This window comes from Myotis lucifugus, unplaced genomic scaffold, assembly GCF_000147115.1.
Source record: "Myotis lucifugus unplaced genomic scaffold, Myoluc2.0 scaffold_37, whole genome shotgun sequence".
Lineage (NCBI taxonomy): Eukaryota > Metazoa > Chordata > Mammalia > Chiroptera > Vespertilionidae > Myotis > Myotis lucifugus.
In genome coordinates, this window is record NW_005871085.1 from 7,535,218 (window position 1) to 7,552,340 (window position 17,123).

Genomic DNA, 17,123 nt, shown 5'->3' on the forward strand with positions numbered 1-17,123 from the left:
TATATATATATATATATATATATATATATATATATATATATCTTATATTTATATTTTATTGATTTTTTACAGAGAGGAAGGGAGAGAGATAGAGAGTTAGAAACATCGATGAGAGAGAAACATTGATCAGCTGCCTCCTGCACACTCCCCACTGGGGATGTGCCCGCAACCCAGGTACATGCCCTTGACAGGAATCGAACCCGGGACCCCTCAGTCCGCAGCCGACGCTCTATCCACTGAGCCAAACCGGTTTCGGCTGGACTGGATTTCTTATATCTGAGATTGGCAAGAAAATGAAAGGGACCAGGAGTTCACAGAGCAAGTGTGATGAGTATCCCGTTGAGCCCAATAAACGGCTTCTAATGTGGTGCTTCCCCAGGCTGTGCCCCGCCTGCTCTCCTCACCCACAGGGTGCCGGCCCCTCTGCCATCGGGTCTACCGAACGCCTCTGCCCCCTGGCTTCCCACCTCCTCCCATGAGAGGCAGCTGCAGGAGCCAGCCATCAGCTGGCATCCCCCCCAGATGTCCTGCTCTGGCACCGTCCTCTGGCTTGTGACCACGCTGCCATCCACTCGGTGCTCAGACCAGAACCTTCATCAGCACACTGCCTCCCTCACCCTCCCCTCGTCTGCCTGTCTCCTGTGGATTTATCCTCCTGAGCCCTTTGGTCTGCCCTCTCCTCCTGTCCCTCCCTCCCCCCAATGCCCATGGCCACCCCCTGGCCCAGTCCCTGCCTCTGTCTTCCTCTCCTACTATGCCCCCTCCCGCCCCTCAGTCAGGCAGCGAGCCTTCTGAATTGGATCATGCCACGCCTATGTTTAAAAACCACTTTAGGATAAAACACAATTTTGGCCTGGTTCACGGTGCTCTTCATGGGCCGGCCCCACCGACTCCTCCAGCGACTGTTGCCCCCTCACCCCCCACTTCTCCTGCGCCAGTCACGCCAAATGGGCTGTGACGTCTCCCCAGGACATTCCCTCTCAGCTCAGGACCTGTGCACAGCTGTTGCCTCCCCGCCGCCCCTGCCCTCCCAGGCACCCTGTCCTTTACAGCAGCAGCTTTGCCTCCTCTGACCCCGCTCTTCTCCCCCATCACAGCCCCCACCCCACTGTCTGCGTCTATCCATGGGCCTTTCTCTCCTCCAGAACCAGGCCAGCTCTGAGTGTCCTGGCGCAGGGCCCGCCCTGGTGAGGGAGCCAGGGGAGAAGGCATGGCCTGTAGGGTGTTTGGGGAAGGGGAGTCGGATGCGGGTGTATTGCAGGGTCTTTCTGCACTTTTCTGGGAGGAGAACGAAGGCCCGTGAAACAAATGGTGAGCAGAGCCCACGTGGCTCGGGCAGGGGCAGTGCCAGGAAAGGCACAGCCTTGGAGTCAGACCGGCCTGGGCTGAATCCTGGCTCCACACCACCGGCTGGGTGACCCTGGAAAGGTCACATCATCTCTTTGAGCCTCATTCCCTCATCTGTAAGAAGGGGACCAAATAAGTGCGGTGGAGGCGGGGTGGGGAGCGGGTACCACGACTGCTGGCCTTTCACCTGAGAAGCTAGGTGTGCACAAGCGAGCCCGGTCAGTCTGCAAACAGCCCCTGACACCTGGACTGCGCCCAGCTGTGCCCTGGGGCTGGGCTCCCAGAGGAGCAGCCCCCTCCTGCCCTGAGGTGCTCTCAGCCTGATTGATGGGGGCAGACAGTGTCTTGTGAGTCTTGTGAGCCCAGAGGGAGCACAGGGGCTGAAGGAGGAGCACAGGGTGGCCTCTGTGGCTGCCCCTTGTTACCATGAGGAATCAAGAGCAGCCCCGAGCAGCCCCTCCCCTGCCCTCTGGCAGATGTGGGGCTGGGCCTGTGGAACCAGCAACCCCGGCCCGGGCATGGCATCCCCACGCAGGGGCTGGTGGCAAGGTTACCGGATGAGGTCCAGGAGGGCGTCGGCTGAGCTCATGATGGGCTTCCCACTCTGCTCCGTCTCTTCCTTCTGGGCCGCCCCGCCCGGGTGGATGATGGAGACCATGACGATGCCCACGATGACTGCCACGAAGGTGGTCCACAGGTAGTATGCCACCGTGAGGATGCCCAAGCGGCTGGAGGTCTTGGCATCCAGAGAGGCGAGGCCGGATATCAAGCTGGGAGGGCAATGTGGGTCAGGGTCTGTGGGTGGGGCAGGTCCTGAGTGTACCCACCCTTGCCATCCTCCTGGCTCTGCCCAGCACCCTCACGGTGCTCCATGGGACGTGCAGGCATAGGAATCTCTCCATCCCCAACAATTCAGTTCTCCTGGCTCCTTCCAGCCTCTCCCCTGTTCTGCCCTCTCCCCCAGGTCCAGGGTCAGCAGCCAAGCCCTTTCCCACCTCTGGGCTTTCCCCTGTGCCATTCCCTTTGTTTGACGTCTCTGATCAACCTCCTTCATTGTCTAACTCCTACCCACTGGGTAAGACCAAGCGCAGTGTCGCCTCTTTGGTAAAATCTGTTTGGATTACCTGCATCTCCCCCAGAGTGAGGAGCCCATGGGGTTCCCAGAGCTCCTGGCCCCTTCTGTCAATGACCTGGTAGTCACGGTCTGTTTACTTGTCTGTCTCCCTTCTCAGACCGAGGACATGTGAGAAGAGGGACAGATCTGACTCCTCTGTGGGTCTCCAGTGCCCAGCATGAGTTCTTGGTGCTGCTACCAAGTAGGTGGTTACTGCAGGCTTGCTGAATAAACTAATGAATGAGTGAGTGAATGAATGAATGTGTTAGAGCTCTGGGCTGGCAGCTGGTGACCTGGGTCCTAGACCTCGCTCTGCCCATTGGTTATATGACCTCAGGCAAGCAAGTCACTCCCCTGTCTTTGGGCCCCAGGATCCCAATCCTATCTAATAAAAGAGTAATATGCAAATTAAACACCACTCTGTCACAAAGATGGTGGCGCCCATAGAGGCCAGGGCGGGATGCTGGTGGCGTTGCCCTGGTGATGTGAGCCCAGTGTCCCGCGCCCCGGTTACTTGGAGGGAGGGAGGGGCCTCTGGCCAGAGTCCAGGGCACGAGACGCTGGCGTCGTTGCAGGCCAGACTGAGGGACCCCCTCCTACCCCACCCCCATGCACGAATTTTGTGCACCGGGTCTCTAGTCTATAATATGTGGCCATGGTTAGATTTTCCCTGAGAGGTTGTCCCCTGTGTCCATCTTGGGTTAGTGCTCAGACCCAGATTCCCCTAGTGGGAGGCTGTGTTAAGGGGCTTGTGGGTCTCTCTCCTCTTGGGTCCACCCCACCCCTGTCCACCCTGATCTGGACTCCACCCACCAGTGCAGGTCAGCCTGGAGCTACTCTTCTCATGGCTGTGGGAGGGGGAGGGAGAGTGGGAAGGGAGAGATTAGTTAAGGAAATGCTCATGCTTTCTTTGTTTTGCATCCAAAAGGATTTTCCCCCAAAGCCCTTTCATTCTTTCAGATAAAGGGAGTATTTGTCTGGTTTTAATCATGTAAACAAGAACAGATAATCCCTCCTCTTCCATGCTCCTCTTATCATTAGGCTACGTGCAGGCAGCAACCAGCATCAGGTTTAGCACATTTAGCCTCTCCCGACCCCAGGCTGTAACTGCTGCCTATGAGCAAAAGCTCACTCATCTGTGAAGACACCACTTAAGTGTCTCCTCCTCCAGGAAGTCTTCCCTGACTACCAGGCAGGGTGAAGCCCCCTTCTCCGGGCTCCCACAGCCCCTGTGCTGCCCTCTGTCCCAGGCCCACCTTACTAAGTTGCTGACTACTTCCTGGAAATGCCTCTAGGGCTGGGCTGAGATCTGATTCAATGCTGGGTCCAAAAAGCCAGGTACAGGACCCTGCCAGAGGACAGCTTGCCAGCAGTCTGCTGAATCAAGGAGTGGATGAATAAATGAATGAATGAATGAATGAATGAACGAACGAATGAACGAGTCAATGTTTGCAATGGGCTTAGGGTGGGTCTCAGACACAAATCATGAAGGGCTTATAGCGAGATTGTATGGCCAGCGGAATTGGGGGGCCACCCTACAATCATTATCCTTTGAGAGAGATTATCCCCAGACCAGGGCCAGCACATCAGCCCAGGGCCAAACTGTCCCCTGACTACCACAGAGTCCCCCACAGCAAGGTCCAACTGCTTCAGGCCACAGGGAAGCCATGGCCCCGAGAGAAGGGCCTGCCCCAGGTCACACACCAGAGCTCAGGAATAAGAAAGGAGGGTCAAAGTCCTGCCATCAGCTCATGGGGCTCCTCGAGGTCTCAGACTTTCGGGCCAAACTGTTAAAGTGACCTTTCCTCGCACTAGGGGAGTCTGGGTCTGAGAACCTAAAGCCTGGTAGGGAGTATTAGGTCACATGGTCATGCATAGAAAAAAAGCTCTAGAAAGGAAGTTTCATAGTAGCTGTTTTGGGGTGTTGGAATTATGGGTAATTTTTGTTTTGTTCTTAATGTTTTCCCGCATTCTCTATTATTTCTAGGATGAGCTTGTCTTGCTTGTATGATAGAAAACACATCCCTTGAGAACCCAGCAGCCACAGAAACCATCATTTGTCTGGAGCTTAACTGTCCTCAAACACTTGACTATCCACTTAATTTGATCCTTGATGTTCTAAGTTGGTGCTGCCTTACACAATTATAATGTGAACCACATTTGCAATTTAAAATTTTCTAGTGGTCAAATTAAAAAAGCAAAAAGCAGTGTATCCAAAATATGTTAATGTGAAATCAATATAAAAATGTTTATTCAAATGTTTATAAAACTGCTTCAGGCTTTTAAATTTAATTTTTTTAAAAGTTCAGTTCCAGGTGTACTGGCCACATTTCAAGGGAGCAGTCATTATTTACGACTGCTGACTGCCTCACTGGGCTGCGCAGTTGAGTTACAGATAAGGAAAATAACGCTCAGCTGGCGGAGATGATTGGCCAGGCCTCCCAGCTGGTCAGCTGTCAAGTGAAGGCTTATGGTTCCGAAGCCCCTGTCAGCCTCCCCCTCTCCCTCAGGGCCTCTCTGTGGCACAGACTTGGTTGAACTCCTGTGGAAGGAAAAGGTCTCTGGTTTTGGCTGACCAGGATTTTAATGTGACTCAGACCAGGTACTGCCTCTTTAGTTCAACTCTCCGAGTTCATGGCCTGCCCCAGGTGACAGCCCTCAGATTTGGGGGTGGCCACCTGTTGGGATGCTAGGTCAGGGCTTCCAGATTGAGTGGGAGCTTCCATTAGGACAGTGGTTCTCAACCTTGGCTGCACATTAGAATCACCTGGGAATCTTTTTAAAATCCTGATGTCTGGGCTTCATTCTCCGGAAATTGTTTCTTTGTTACTAATGTTGTGGCCCCGCCCCATGACAAAGAAACAGAATTTCCGGAGGATGGGGCCCGGAAATCAGGATTTTTAAAAGATTCCCAGGTGATTCTAATGTGCAGCCAAGGGTGAGAACCACTGCATTAGGATGACCTCAGCTGTCCCTTCCGGCTCTGTGATTTATGGTGAGGAGAGAAGAGGTCACCTTGCCTCCCCAACTCCCAGCATAGCTAAGTGAGCCCCCATATCCTCAAGGGCCCTGGGGGAGAGCCTCAGAAGCCCAGAGGCCCGGGCTGCCTCCCAAGCCACCTGGTACCACCCAGCCCAGGAAGAGACTGTGGTGACTGGAGGGTAAGCTGGGCTCCAGGGTCCAAGGAGAGGAGGCATCTGTTTCGATCTGGTAATTGCTCCACTTGTGCGGGTGGGGGAAGGAAGGCACCACTGCCAGGCTCCTCATGGAGGGAGAAGGGCCGCTTGCTGACTCGAACCTGGTTCTCACAGCAACCCCTGATGTGAGTACTGTGACCCATCTAACACCGGAGGTGCCCACTGCTGCCTGCGCACTTCACCCCGGAGGGCGGACGGCTGCTCAGGCTGGGGTGCCTCCCTGTGCGAAGTCCTCAGGAGCTTCCAGACTCCTTCATGTTCTCAGGTCACCCCCCTCCTCTCACTGGTGCCGCTCCAGCCACCCCAGTTCCCCCACTTGTCCTTGAACCACCTTTGTCCTGGCTGTTCCTTCAGCCTGGAACTCTCTGTCTCCCCCATCCACCTTCTTGTCCTTTCCACGTATCCTTTCCAAAATCAGTTTAGACCAGGGGTGGGCAAACTTTTTGACTCGAGGGCCACAGTGGGTTCTTAAACTGGACCGGAGGGCCGGAAAAAAAGCATGGATGGAGTGTTTGTGTGAACTAATATAAATTCAAAGTAAACATCATTACATAAAAGAGTACGGTCTTTTTTTTTTTATTTAGTTTTATTCATTTCAAACGGGCTGGATCCGGCCCGTGGGCCATAGTTTGCCCACGGCTGGTTTAGACAGCACTTCCTCCAGGAAGCCTTCCCTGACAGCCATCTCACCTTCCTCCCCTGGGCACCCTGTGCTTCCCAGTTTATTACGGGCGGGCGCTCTGCGTGAGTCCCCAGCTCTGGTGCACCACAGGCTGTAGGAACGGTGCTGAGTGAAGCCAGGGAGGAACCCAGTCCCCTGCCTTCCCTGCTCTCCTTTCCGCTCTTCTGCTGCTACTCATCTCTCAAGTCTCCACTCAGGCGCCACCTCCCTCTGGAGCCCTCCAGGCTACACTAGGCAGCTCCAGTGTGCTCCTGCCTGCATCCCTCACCAACTGGGAGGCCTTGGGCGAGTTCCTGAGCCTCTGTGAGCCTCAGTTTCCACGGAGGGTAGAATGGGGACAATGATGGTTTTTTGTGAAGGTTAATCTAGGTTTAGAATAATAAGTATTCAATACATTCTATTTATTAGCACTCACTGTTCTCTGGTCTCCTGCAGACTGGGGGCACCTCCAGAGAAGGGCTGAATCTGGCTCAGCTCTGGGTCCACAGAGCCCGGGGCCTGGCCTGGCCTGGGTGCAGGTGTGTTGACGTGTGTGCTGTTAAGCCAGGGTGGAAGTCTAGACTGTGTTAGAATGACAGCTTGTGGGCTCGGATGGCCATGAGCGCCCATTGTGGGTTCCCTGACAACAGGCCGTCTGGGCCAGCTGTGGTTTCCTTGCCAGGTTTAGGGGGATGCCCCCCGCTCTGTGTGTCTCTGTGACACTGAGGCAGCTGGCACCAGACTTTGGGGAACACGGGGAACTTCGGGGAATGACTGTCGCAGACAGTGCCCTCTTCTGAGAGAAGAGAACCTGGCGGGTCTCTGGAGGTGTATGTACTCCAGGCCCCGCTTTCAGCCCTCTCCTTCCCGGTTGGTTGTTTTTTATCAATGGCTTGGCCAAGGCCACTGACAGCATGTGGATCGGATTTATAGAGGACAGGAAGCTGGGAGGAACAGCTAATGTCTTGGATGAGGGAGTTGGGACTAAGCAGACCCCAGCAGACTGGGACCACGGGCCAATTCTGACATGATGAAACTGAACACGGACACGTGTTGGGCCATACTTGGCTTCAATGGCTGGGAGAGAGCACAAACCCGGGTGGAAGAGGGAGGGGGAGGCGGGGCCTCAGCAGCCGCCTGTGGGAAGGGCCTGGGAGGTGGGGTGGGGGGTCAGTCAGTGCTCAGCCTGTGAGGTCAGAAGCCTGGGGAACTTGCCAAGGAGGACATGGACCTGTCCTGACGGGGAGGGTGGGTGTGTCCCACAGAGGGCAGCGGGGGTAGGTGCAGGTGACAGTGAGGCAGGCCTGGAGGGGCAGGGCTGTGGAGCCTGGGCAGAGCAGACCTGGGGGACGTGGGATTGATGGGGAAAGCCACAGGGAAGCAGATCTCGGCTCAGCACCTGGAATAACTTCCTAACAAACAGAGCTGCCCCGCCCAGAAAGGAACCACCTTGAGGAGCAGTGAGCTTGCTCCAGTCACACAGCGAGGAAGCGGATTTGAACGTGGTCTACTAGCATGACAACATCCATAATCACAACACGCTGGCCCTGGATGTTAGAGGCAGGAAGGAGCTCAGAGCCCCATGGCCAAGTCCTTGGGCTCTGGCCTCGGCTGACCTCGGGGAGGCTCTCCCCAGCCGGCCTCTGGGATGCAGCTGCAGGGAGTCCACCTGACAGGCAAGGAGAGGAGGCATCTGGGGTCCGTGGAGGCCCCTTCGCTCTGCCAAGCATTGCGGCTTCCTTTCCCCTGAGCAGATGACAGGCCAGCAGCTGACAGCAAGTGCCACGTTATGCAGAATTACGCTCCCCAGATGGCTCTGCCACACTCCCAGCCCCGAGCCAGCGCCTTCTGAGACCCGAGGCAAGATGCCCAGACTCCCACTTGGCGAAAGTCTGGGTTATCTGGTCCCAGTGCCCCCATGTCAGGGGCAGAAATTCCTCTGCTGCCTCTGTTTGCACCCCTCAGCAGACGGAGAACTCACTACCTCCATGGTTATGCTTATTAGAAAGTGCTTCCTGGCGCCAGAATGAAATCTGCCTCCGGAGAATCCCCCACACAGGGCCCAGCCCTGCTCTCTGGAGGCATGCACACCCCACCCTTTGGTTTCACTTTATTTATTTATTTATTTATTTATTTACTTATAACTATTGTTGAAAGTATTACATAGGTCCCCTTTTTCCCTCATCAACCCCCTCCAGCCCACCCCTGGCTTCACTTTAGATTCCATGGGGGAGGTGGGGAGGGTGTGCTGGCTCAGGGTGCAGGAGGTGGGGCGGGGGAGAGGAGAAGGGGCCGTGCACAGACAGACATCACCCTGGCATCCCCAACTAACCTCCGAAGGTCCCTCCTCCCATGGCCCTGGGCACTGGGACAGGGCTTGACTGGGACTTACAAACAAGCTTGAACTGGATCAAAAGCAAAAGCTGGAGGGACCTCTGCTGCCGCCCTCAGAGCTCAGAGCAGCCTGACCGTCGACCAGGAAATAAGGGCCAAGTCAGGTTCCCAGCCCCACATGAGCTGAACCCCTGACCTTTCTTTCCCTCGAGGCAAAGAATGCCAGGTGTGAGGGAGCCAGAGTTTCCATTACTTTGCTCTACAGTTACAGACTGTCGCCTGTCATGGCTGTTTATGATGAGCACCAACATGCCACGGTTAGGAGCCCAGCCCCACCGGGAAAGAAAGACCCCACTGGAGCCTATGAGAACACAGGCCCCCTCCTCCTCCAGCTGAGCTCCTGGTGCCTACACCCCCCAAGGCTCTGGCCTAGGTCCGATGAGGCCCTCTCCAGGGCAGGGTCTTGCAGTTCTCCACAGAGAACAGAACAGGAGCTTTTTCAAAACCTCACTCCCTCCCCAGACTGAGGTACGTTCCCAGCCCACCCCAAGTTGAACATCTGCTCAGGATGCTGTGGGGTTCCAGAACTGAATGGGGTGAGTTTGTGGTCCTCAAGGAGCTCTGCCCAGCGGGTTAAGAGACAACACAAAACCCTGGGTCATGCTGGGACTGAGAGAGGCCAGGGGTAGAGTGTAGCCCGGGTTGGGAATCAGGGTAGGCTTCTTAGAGGAGGTGACTGCTGGATGGGTCCTTGAAGGATGAGTAGGAACTCTATCTGGAGGGGGAAAGAGCATGGGAGTCTGTGAGGGGTGATAAAACCTGGGATTTTGTCAGAGTCACCAGGCTAATGGTCTGACACAGCTGGGCCATGTTTTTCTTGATGAGTAAGGCAGTCAGCTGACTGGGCAAGAGGGCCAAAGACAGATCCCAGGGCCCCATCAGAGAGATCAGCAGAGTTCTGCTAAGAACAGATGCCCATGGCTTGAGGGGCAGAGACTCGAAGCACAGGCTGCCCGCCTCCTGCCTCTTTCCCACTCACTGTTGGTCCCAGGCAGCCTGGGGCAGCTGCCCCCTGCACACTGGCTCCCAAACCAGACTTTGACGGCTGCTTGGCCCAGGACCAGCTCCAATAAGTTAGGACGTGGGTGTTTGGGAGTTTTCTGCCAAACTAGAGTTCCTCAGGAAGGGGGAGAAGGGAGTGTTGGGTTTCTTTGGCCAAATATGATTTCCTGATTCTAAGAAAAATCAGTTTAGCATTCTCATAAGAAATAGAAAGGAAAACAATATAGACACAGGAACACACATGCATACATAGACACACACACCATACACACATGTAAAGACACACCATGCATCCACACATAAACCCACACACGCACTTGGATTTCTTTGTTAAGAGATAGAGCTTACAAAACATTCTGCCATGTTCAGACTCAGTGAATCACAAACACATGGATTCAGTTTTCCTTGAATGATGCCTGGTTTAAGAAAGTGAAGAATGAGGGGAGAGGAGGGTTTGGCAAAAAGCAAGTGGAGAATTGGAGGCCCTAGTTGGATCCAGATGCTGACTTGACCCACCCCTGGTTCCCTGTGTCGCCCTGGTCTGGGGATGTGTGAAAACAAGGCTCAGTTGACTTCCAAGGGTTAGATGTGAACTCCAGCCTCAGTGGGGTTATAGTGGGTCACTCTCTCTCTCTCTCTCTCTCTCTCTCTCTCTCTCTCTCTCTCTCTCTCTCTCACACACACACACACACACACACACACACACACACACGAGCACCTGTTTGTAAACTTGCAGATGGCATTGTGTCTGTTTGGTGGCTGAGGCTAAGGCTATGGCAAATGACAGAACTTGAGGTGAATGTAAAATCCTGGGGCACAGTGATGCCCTAACAGTGTACCCGACGGCATCTAGGTATCTAGTGAAGGCAAAGGGGCTGTGCACACTCGGTCCCAGCCCTGAGTGGAAGAGTGAAACAGGACCACGAAGATGAGGGTGCCGCAGGACAAATCTTACGACATCATTTTAAATGAAAAAGACAAAAGAAGCAAATAGCCTTATTTTTGCAGAAGCAACAGTAAGTATTCCCCCAAAACTTAAAGGAACAGAAAGTTGCCCATACTCTTTGGGTTAAACTATACATTAAAAGGAAAAGGGACCCTAACCGGTTTGGCTCCGTGGATAGAGTGTCAACCCATGGACCGAAGAGTCTCAGATTCGATTCCAGTCAAGAGCATGTACCTTGGTTGCGAGTTCAAAACCCAGTAAGGGGTGTGGGGAAGGCAGCTGATCGATGTTTCTCTCTCATTGATGGTTCAAACTCTCTATCCCTCTCCCTTCCTCTCTATAAAAATCAATAAAAAATATTTTTTAAAAAAATAAATAAATAAAAAGAAAAGGGCTCAGTGGTATTACTGGGAGAAAGTGGGAAAGAAAGGCTCCCAGGCCCCATAGACTTGACTTTTCAAACGCAAGAAGGTGTTATTAGCATGGGACCAGTCAGCAGTGGGGCACAGAGAAGACAACTGAGGGTGGCAAACCACCCAGCACCCATCCAAGCACCTCCCATGGGAGAGGGACCCTAGTTCAAGGGCATGACATGCTGTTGCAGGTCCAATCATCAGGCTGTCAGCTCCTATGCCGATGTAATGAGAGGCAGACTTTTCTAAATTTTGTCTGAGGCTCCTATGTTTACAGTTAGAGACAGCAAGTCTCCTTGCAGCTGATTTTGTTTTTAGAAGAATTTTACAAATGGCAAATGTAAGCTAAGAGGGCACTCATTGTCCAGGGAAAGGGGAGACTTTAGTGGTTTGGTGGAAGTGCCCCTCCTGGAGCCTTTAAGACCTGCAGAGTTACGGGAAGGTGCCTCAATTTGCCAGAGGGGCTCAGGGGCCTTCTGAGAGAAAAGAGACGAAGATCCCAACCCTTGGCCCCTCTGATTTGAAGTTAGGGTCCAGGTATACCAAGGTCTCTGGGCACTAAAGGTCCCCAGGGCTAACCTATCAGCAGGAAAAAGGGACGCAGGGCTCAATCCCAAGGAACTAAGCTCAGGGCATGACTAAGGATGCTTTGAGGAACAAGGATTGAGCGCTTTGGGATCTAGGAGCCAGAGCAGGGCATCCCTGTGGCTTGATTAGGAATGTGCACCAGCCAAAGCAGTCAGTGTACCCTTACAGGCCATGATGGCAAAAAAACCAAACAGCCTGTTCAGAGCCTGGAATCACAATGGCTGCAGGGAAATACTCACGCCTTGAGAGGCAGGTAGGGACTGGCGCTGGGTTGGTGCCACGCAAACCCACCTCCCCCGGTACGCTCACTTGGGGGCATAGCTCCGAAGGGAAGAGCTCCTGCCACCTTTACATTATTTTTCTCTCTTTTCACAGCATTCGTTGTAACTGAAGTCACTTGGGTTAAATGCACATATGGTGGGACTCTACCAGGTGGGACGCCAGAAATTCACCGAAAATGGCAAACCTGGGGTCACGTTGGTTATACAATTAAGTGAGTTTTCCTGCCAGCAAACGGATTTAACCAGTGGGTTCCCGAGTAGTGTGACCCTATAGGGATGCTCTGGCCTGAGGCTGTGCACATCTGTGTTCTTGGCCATTTACTTATCTCTGTGATCAATTGGCATTTGGTTTATTTGGTCTCAGAGGACAGGCGTGACCAGCTCAGAGGCTCAGACAAGGTAGAGCTTCTGAACCGGTCAGCTGAGGACCACACCTGGGCCTGGCACGTTCACTGCTAAGAATGATAAAACAAACGGGAAAAGAACAGTGGCAGAATTAGGGTTGTGTGATAATAGGAGGATCCCCCCCTGCCCCCCGCCTCGCCGTTTCCCAAAATGTTTCTGCTTTGCTGACATAATGTTTTAAAGTACAAAACGCTTTAAAAGATAACTCCTAACATCCTCAGTTCAAATGCTAGTCGTGAAACTTCCCCGAATTCCACTTCCACTGCCCTTCCACTGCTCTTTAGTCGCTTAATAAGCATTTATTAGGCACCTACTATGTACCAGACCCTGTGATGTCCCTGTGAAAGAGAAAAATTGATATTCTCCGGAATTCTTTTCATGTTAAGGGAGTTATCCTCATTCACAAGAAATTCCTGGATGAGCCATTTGGTCAGAGCTGAGACCGCCCCCGCCCCTCACCCCAGGGAACAGGGCACGAGTGGAGGTGACTTTTGAAAGACAAGGAGGACAGGATTTCTGGATTTTCTTGGAATGGCAGTGGAGAGAAGGAAGGTGCAGGGAGAGAGAGCAAGGTGCACAAACCCAAGGTGACCCCAGTGATCCCCGCCCGTATGTAATCCCCCTCCCCGAGTGTGAGTGCTTCTAATAGCCTAAGGCAAAGGTGAGGGGTGCCACTCCTGTGACTACGTTCTATAAGACTTTGTCTTAGAAGACCGGAGAGTGAGGGATCGTACTCCTGCCTTGATAAAGCAGAGAGCCCCATTGGGAACTATCTTTGGAGAGGGAAGAAGGCAGTGCTCTAACAATTTCCTCCTAAGGAGAGTTAAACCTTCGTGGGGGAAAAATTACATTTCTGAGCCTCAGTCCCCTGCGTCCCTGAACCCTGCTTCCTTTACCTTCAACTGGTCTGTGATCCATCCATCCACCCATCGCCCACAGTCCCCTCAGCTCCTGCTCCAGCCAGCCCTGGGCTGGGCAGCATGGTCCTCATGGGGCAACCGCCCTGGTGCGGGGACTGTCACTCAGGGCTGAGCAAAACCACCAAGGATGCTCTGAAAATTCAGATGCCAGGCCCCATGCCGGGCTCACTGAGCCAGACTGCCAAGGGGCCCAAGCAGGGGTTGGTTTTAAAAGTTCCACAAGTGAGCAAAATAAACTGATGAACAGAGTGGATTCAGAGACATGGAAGCCTGGAAGAGAGTGGGGAATCTCGGAGGGAAGGCAGGGGAGGGTGGGTGGGTGGGAAGCAATCAACCAGGAACCTTGTATGCATGTATGCATGGCCCATGGCCACAGACAATGGGGGGATGAGAGGGGGCGGGGCGGGGTGGGCTAGAAAGTGTCAATGGGGGAAAGTGGGGGACATATGTAATACTTTCAACAACAAAAAATTATTTTAAAAAAAAGAGAGAGAGAAGTACAGATTGGTAGTTACAAAATAGTCACGGGGCGTAAGTCCAGCATAGAATATAGTCAGTAAAATTGTAATAACTATGAATGGTGCCAGGTGGGGACTAGAAATACCAAGGGGAGCACTTCGTAAAGTATATGATGGTCTAATCATTATGCTGTACACCTGAAACTAACAAATACAAAATAATGTTGAATGTAAACAGTAAATAAGTAATAAGTAAATGAAAGTTCCACACGTGTTCTAATGGTTAAGAAAAAAGCAAAACCCTGATGCCTTGGGCTCAGGCCTTTGGCTGGAGCGACAGGGCCTGGCGTGAGGGCTGCTGCCCCCAGTCCCCAGGGCTCCCGGCTGGAACCTGGAACCAGGGCTGTCTGCGGTGCAATTGCTCCGAGGCAGTGGGAGGACACACGATTTGCTTCTAGTTCCAATAACCTGCAAGCCTGGGCCCCAAATCCTGACACACATGACACTAAATGCTCTACCCTCTTCCAGGAGGACCTGCCACCCTTCCCTTTGCCAAGCCCCTGGAGCAGGCTGGCACCTCCCTGGCCCCCACCCCTGCCACACACTTTTCTGCCTCCACACTTTTGCCCATGCTGTTCCTCCTTCCACGAATGCCCACTTCTCCTCTCAGCCAAGGCCCACTCCATGTTCAAGACCCAGCTCAAGGTTCCGTCTGTGAAATCCTCCCGGCTCTTCATCATTGATACATATGGACGATGACCTGTCTCCGCTATTGATGCTGCAGGTAAACCTGGGAGTCCTCGGTGTTGTTAGTGAACCGAATTTGCAGTCACACCTGGCATGCCCCTTATGGGGTGCTGACACCGTTGTTTGTACAGTAATGACATAGACACAAACCAGTATTCCTACCTGGACTAGCCACTCGTGGCGCCAAAAAAAGGACTGCCCCTGCCGAGGGGTGGGACCAGTCGCCACCACCCCTCCATGTACATCACTGTGTTTTTATGGGAGACACTGCGGGGTCAGGTTTACATTTCCCTGTGTCCTTCGCACTAACCTCTACTTGGTGGTCCGTGTAACGACTTTTGCAGGAGACAGAAATCTAATAGACAAGCAGAGGGAGATGAAAAGGTGTAAAGAAGTATGGGCGGTGCTGGTGGAGGCTGACGCGAGGGATGAAAAGATCCTGTGCCTGCCTTGGAGGGTCCCACCATCTGGCAGGGAGACAGTCACAGAGACACTTTGTTCCAGAGAAAGGACGCCCGGGGGGAGGGAGGTGGGGCCAGCTGGCCTCGGCTGGAGCCCAGCTCAGTCACTCTTCCAACAGTCTGGCACATTCCGGCTCTTGGGCCTCTTTTCTCTACAATCTGCTGCAAACCGGCACCTGGCCGGAGCCCCACCTCAGACAGGCACGTCACAGGCCAGCTGAGGGCAACCTTCCCCCAGCCAGCTGTGGCTCCTGTCACCATGAGGGCGAGCGCTGAGCAGACAGCACAGGCGGGTGTGGCTGAGAGTCTGCAGGAGGCTCCGGGGGAAGAACAGGAGCTTTGGGGTCACTCACCAGAAATGTGAACCCAACCAAGGCTCTCCCCATCTGAGTCGCGGTGACCCGACCTGTAAAATGGGGAGAGCACCCCCCTCCCTGGCAGGGTTTTCCTGAGAATGAAATCGGAGAACGTACTCAGAACACCCAGCATGGCTCCTGATTCACTACGGGTGTCACATGTTTCTCTAACTTATTAAAGCTTCCCCAGGCTCCTCCAAGGCCCAGATGAGATGTTTCACGAAACCCCCTCCCCCTGCTTCTGCTCTCCGCAGGCAGTGCCTGTGGGCGACCCCCTCCTTCTCTGTGCTTTGACTTAGCACCACGGCTCGTCACTTCCTCTGGAAAGTCTACCTTCACTCAGGCACACATGCTCCCTCAACGCTGATAACCTGCGTGATCCTGCACACCCGTGTTCGTGGCAGCCTTTGCAGGGCATGGACCAGGTCCCCTGCATCTCCACGTAACACACCACAGACAGCCTGGTCTCCTGGGTTCCAGCCGGGAGCCCCTGGGGACTGAAGAGCCGCAGCCCTCACACCAGGCTCTTTGGCTTCAGCCAGACGGCCTGAGCCCAAGACATCAGGGTTTGGCTTTTTTCTTAACCGTTTGAACACTTGTGGAACTTTGAAAACCAACCCCTGCTTGGGCCCCTTGGCAGTCTGGCTCAGTGAGCCCGGCATGGGGCCTGGCATCTGAATTTTCAGAGCATCGTTGGTGGTTTTGCTCAGCCCTGAGGGACAGTCCCCGCACCAGGGCGGTTGCCCCATGGGGACCATGCTGCCCAGCCCAGGGCTGGCTGGAGCAGGAGCTGAGGGAACTGTGGGCGATGGATGGATGGATGGATCACAGACCAGTTGAAGGTACAGGAAGCAGGGTTCAGGGACGCAGGGGTCTGAGGCTCAGAAATGTGTCATTTTTCCCTAAGAAGGTTTAACTCTCCTTAGGAGGAAAATGTTAAAGCACTGCTTTTTTTTCAATGACACGGTTGCTCTGCACCAGCCCAAACTGTATAATAAACAAACGGAATGTATGAACACACACTGGCTTTTCTCAAGTTAATGCCACATTGCATTTCCAGCCACGAGAAAGCACGTGGGTCTGGTGGAAAGAGCGATCCGGCCCCTGAGAGCCGGGCTCCAACAGCTGGATGGGCCCCTAGTCACTGGGTAAACCGGGTTAACTGTGGCCCAGGTGAGGCGTGTCCTAGCCAAGGCCACAGGATGGTTTGTGGAGCAAGCAGGCCTAGGACCTAGACCCTGACCCGCTGACCTCAGGATCTCTTTTTAAGTTAAATGACTTGTCCCGGGTCACACCGCTAGGAAAGGGCAGGGCCAGGGTGGGAACCCAATTCTGTCTGACTCTAGGGTCCACATAGAGAGTAGGAGGCAGGAAGGGTGGTCAATGGTGAAGGGGGATGAAGTGCCTAACAAGAGTCCTGTGCTTTACTTTGTAATAAAACTGGAAAGAAGGGTAGGGGGCATCCTGCGCTTCCTCCATTAACTTATTTAGCCATCACGTAACTGACTATTTTCTCATCGGTCTCCCTCACAGCCTGTGAGCTCCTCAGGGACCGAACCTCCTTCATCTCTGTAGCCGCAGCGCCCAGTACAGGGCCAAGTGCCCAGAAAGCACAATGCATGATTGTTGAATGGTTTCATTAATTCACTTGACAAGTATTAAGGAGGACCTACTGTGTGCAATAAGTGCTGTGTGGAAAATACAGGGAGGAAGATCTCTATGGGGGAGGGAGTGTTGGACTTATAGGTGAGATATTAAAGCCATGAGGACAGATTAGAAAAAGCCGAAGAAATGGCAACATTTAGAGGTCGAGTAGAAGGAGAGAAACTGGGA

General features: G+C 53.6%; 1 protein-coding gene across 1 annotated transcript in view; it reads right to left on the reverse strand.

Annotated features, from left to right (window-relative positions):
- The window catches only part of SLC1A7 (solute carrier family 1 member 7), a 28,070-nt gene that overhangs the window by 3,924 nt on the left and 7,023 nt on the right, over positions 1 to 17,123 (reverse strand). Inside the window, exon 3 of the mRNA XM_023752782.1 lies at positions 1,902 to 2,117. Within this exon, the coding sequence (XP_023608550.1) occupies positions 1,902 to 2,117 (216 nt within the window). The remainder of the gene's footprint in view (positions 1 to 1,901; positions 2,118 to 17,123) is intronic.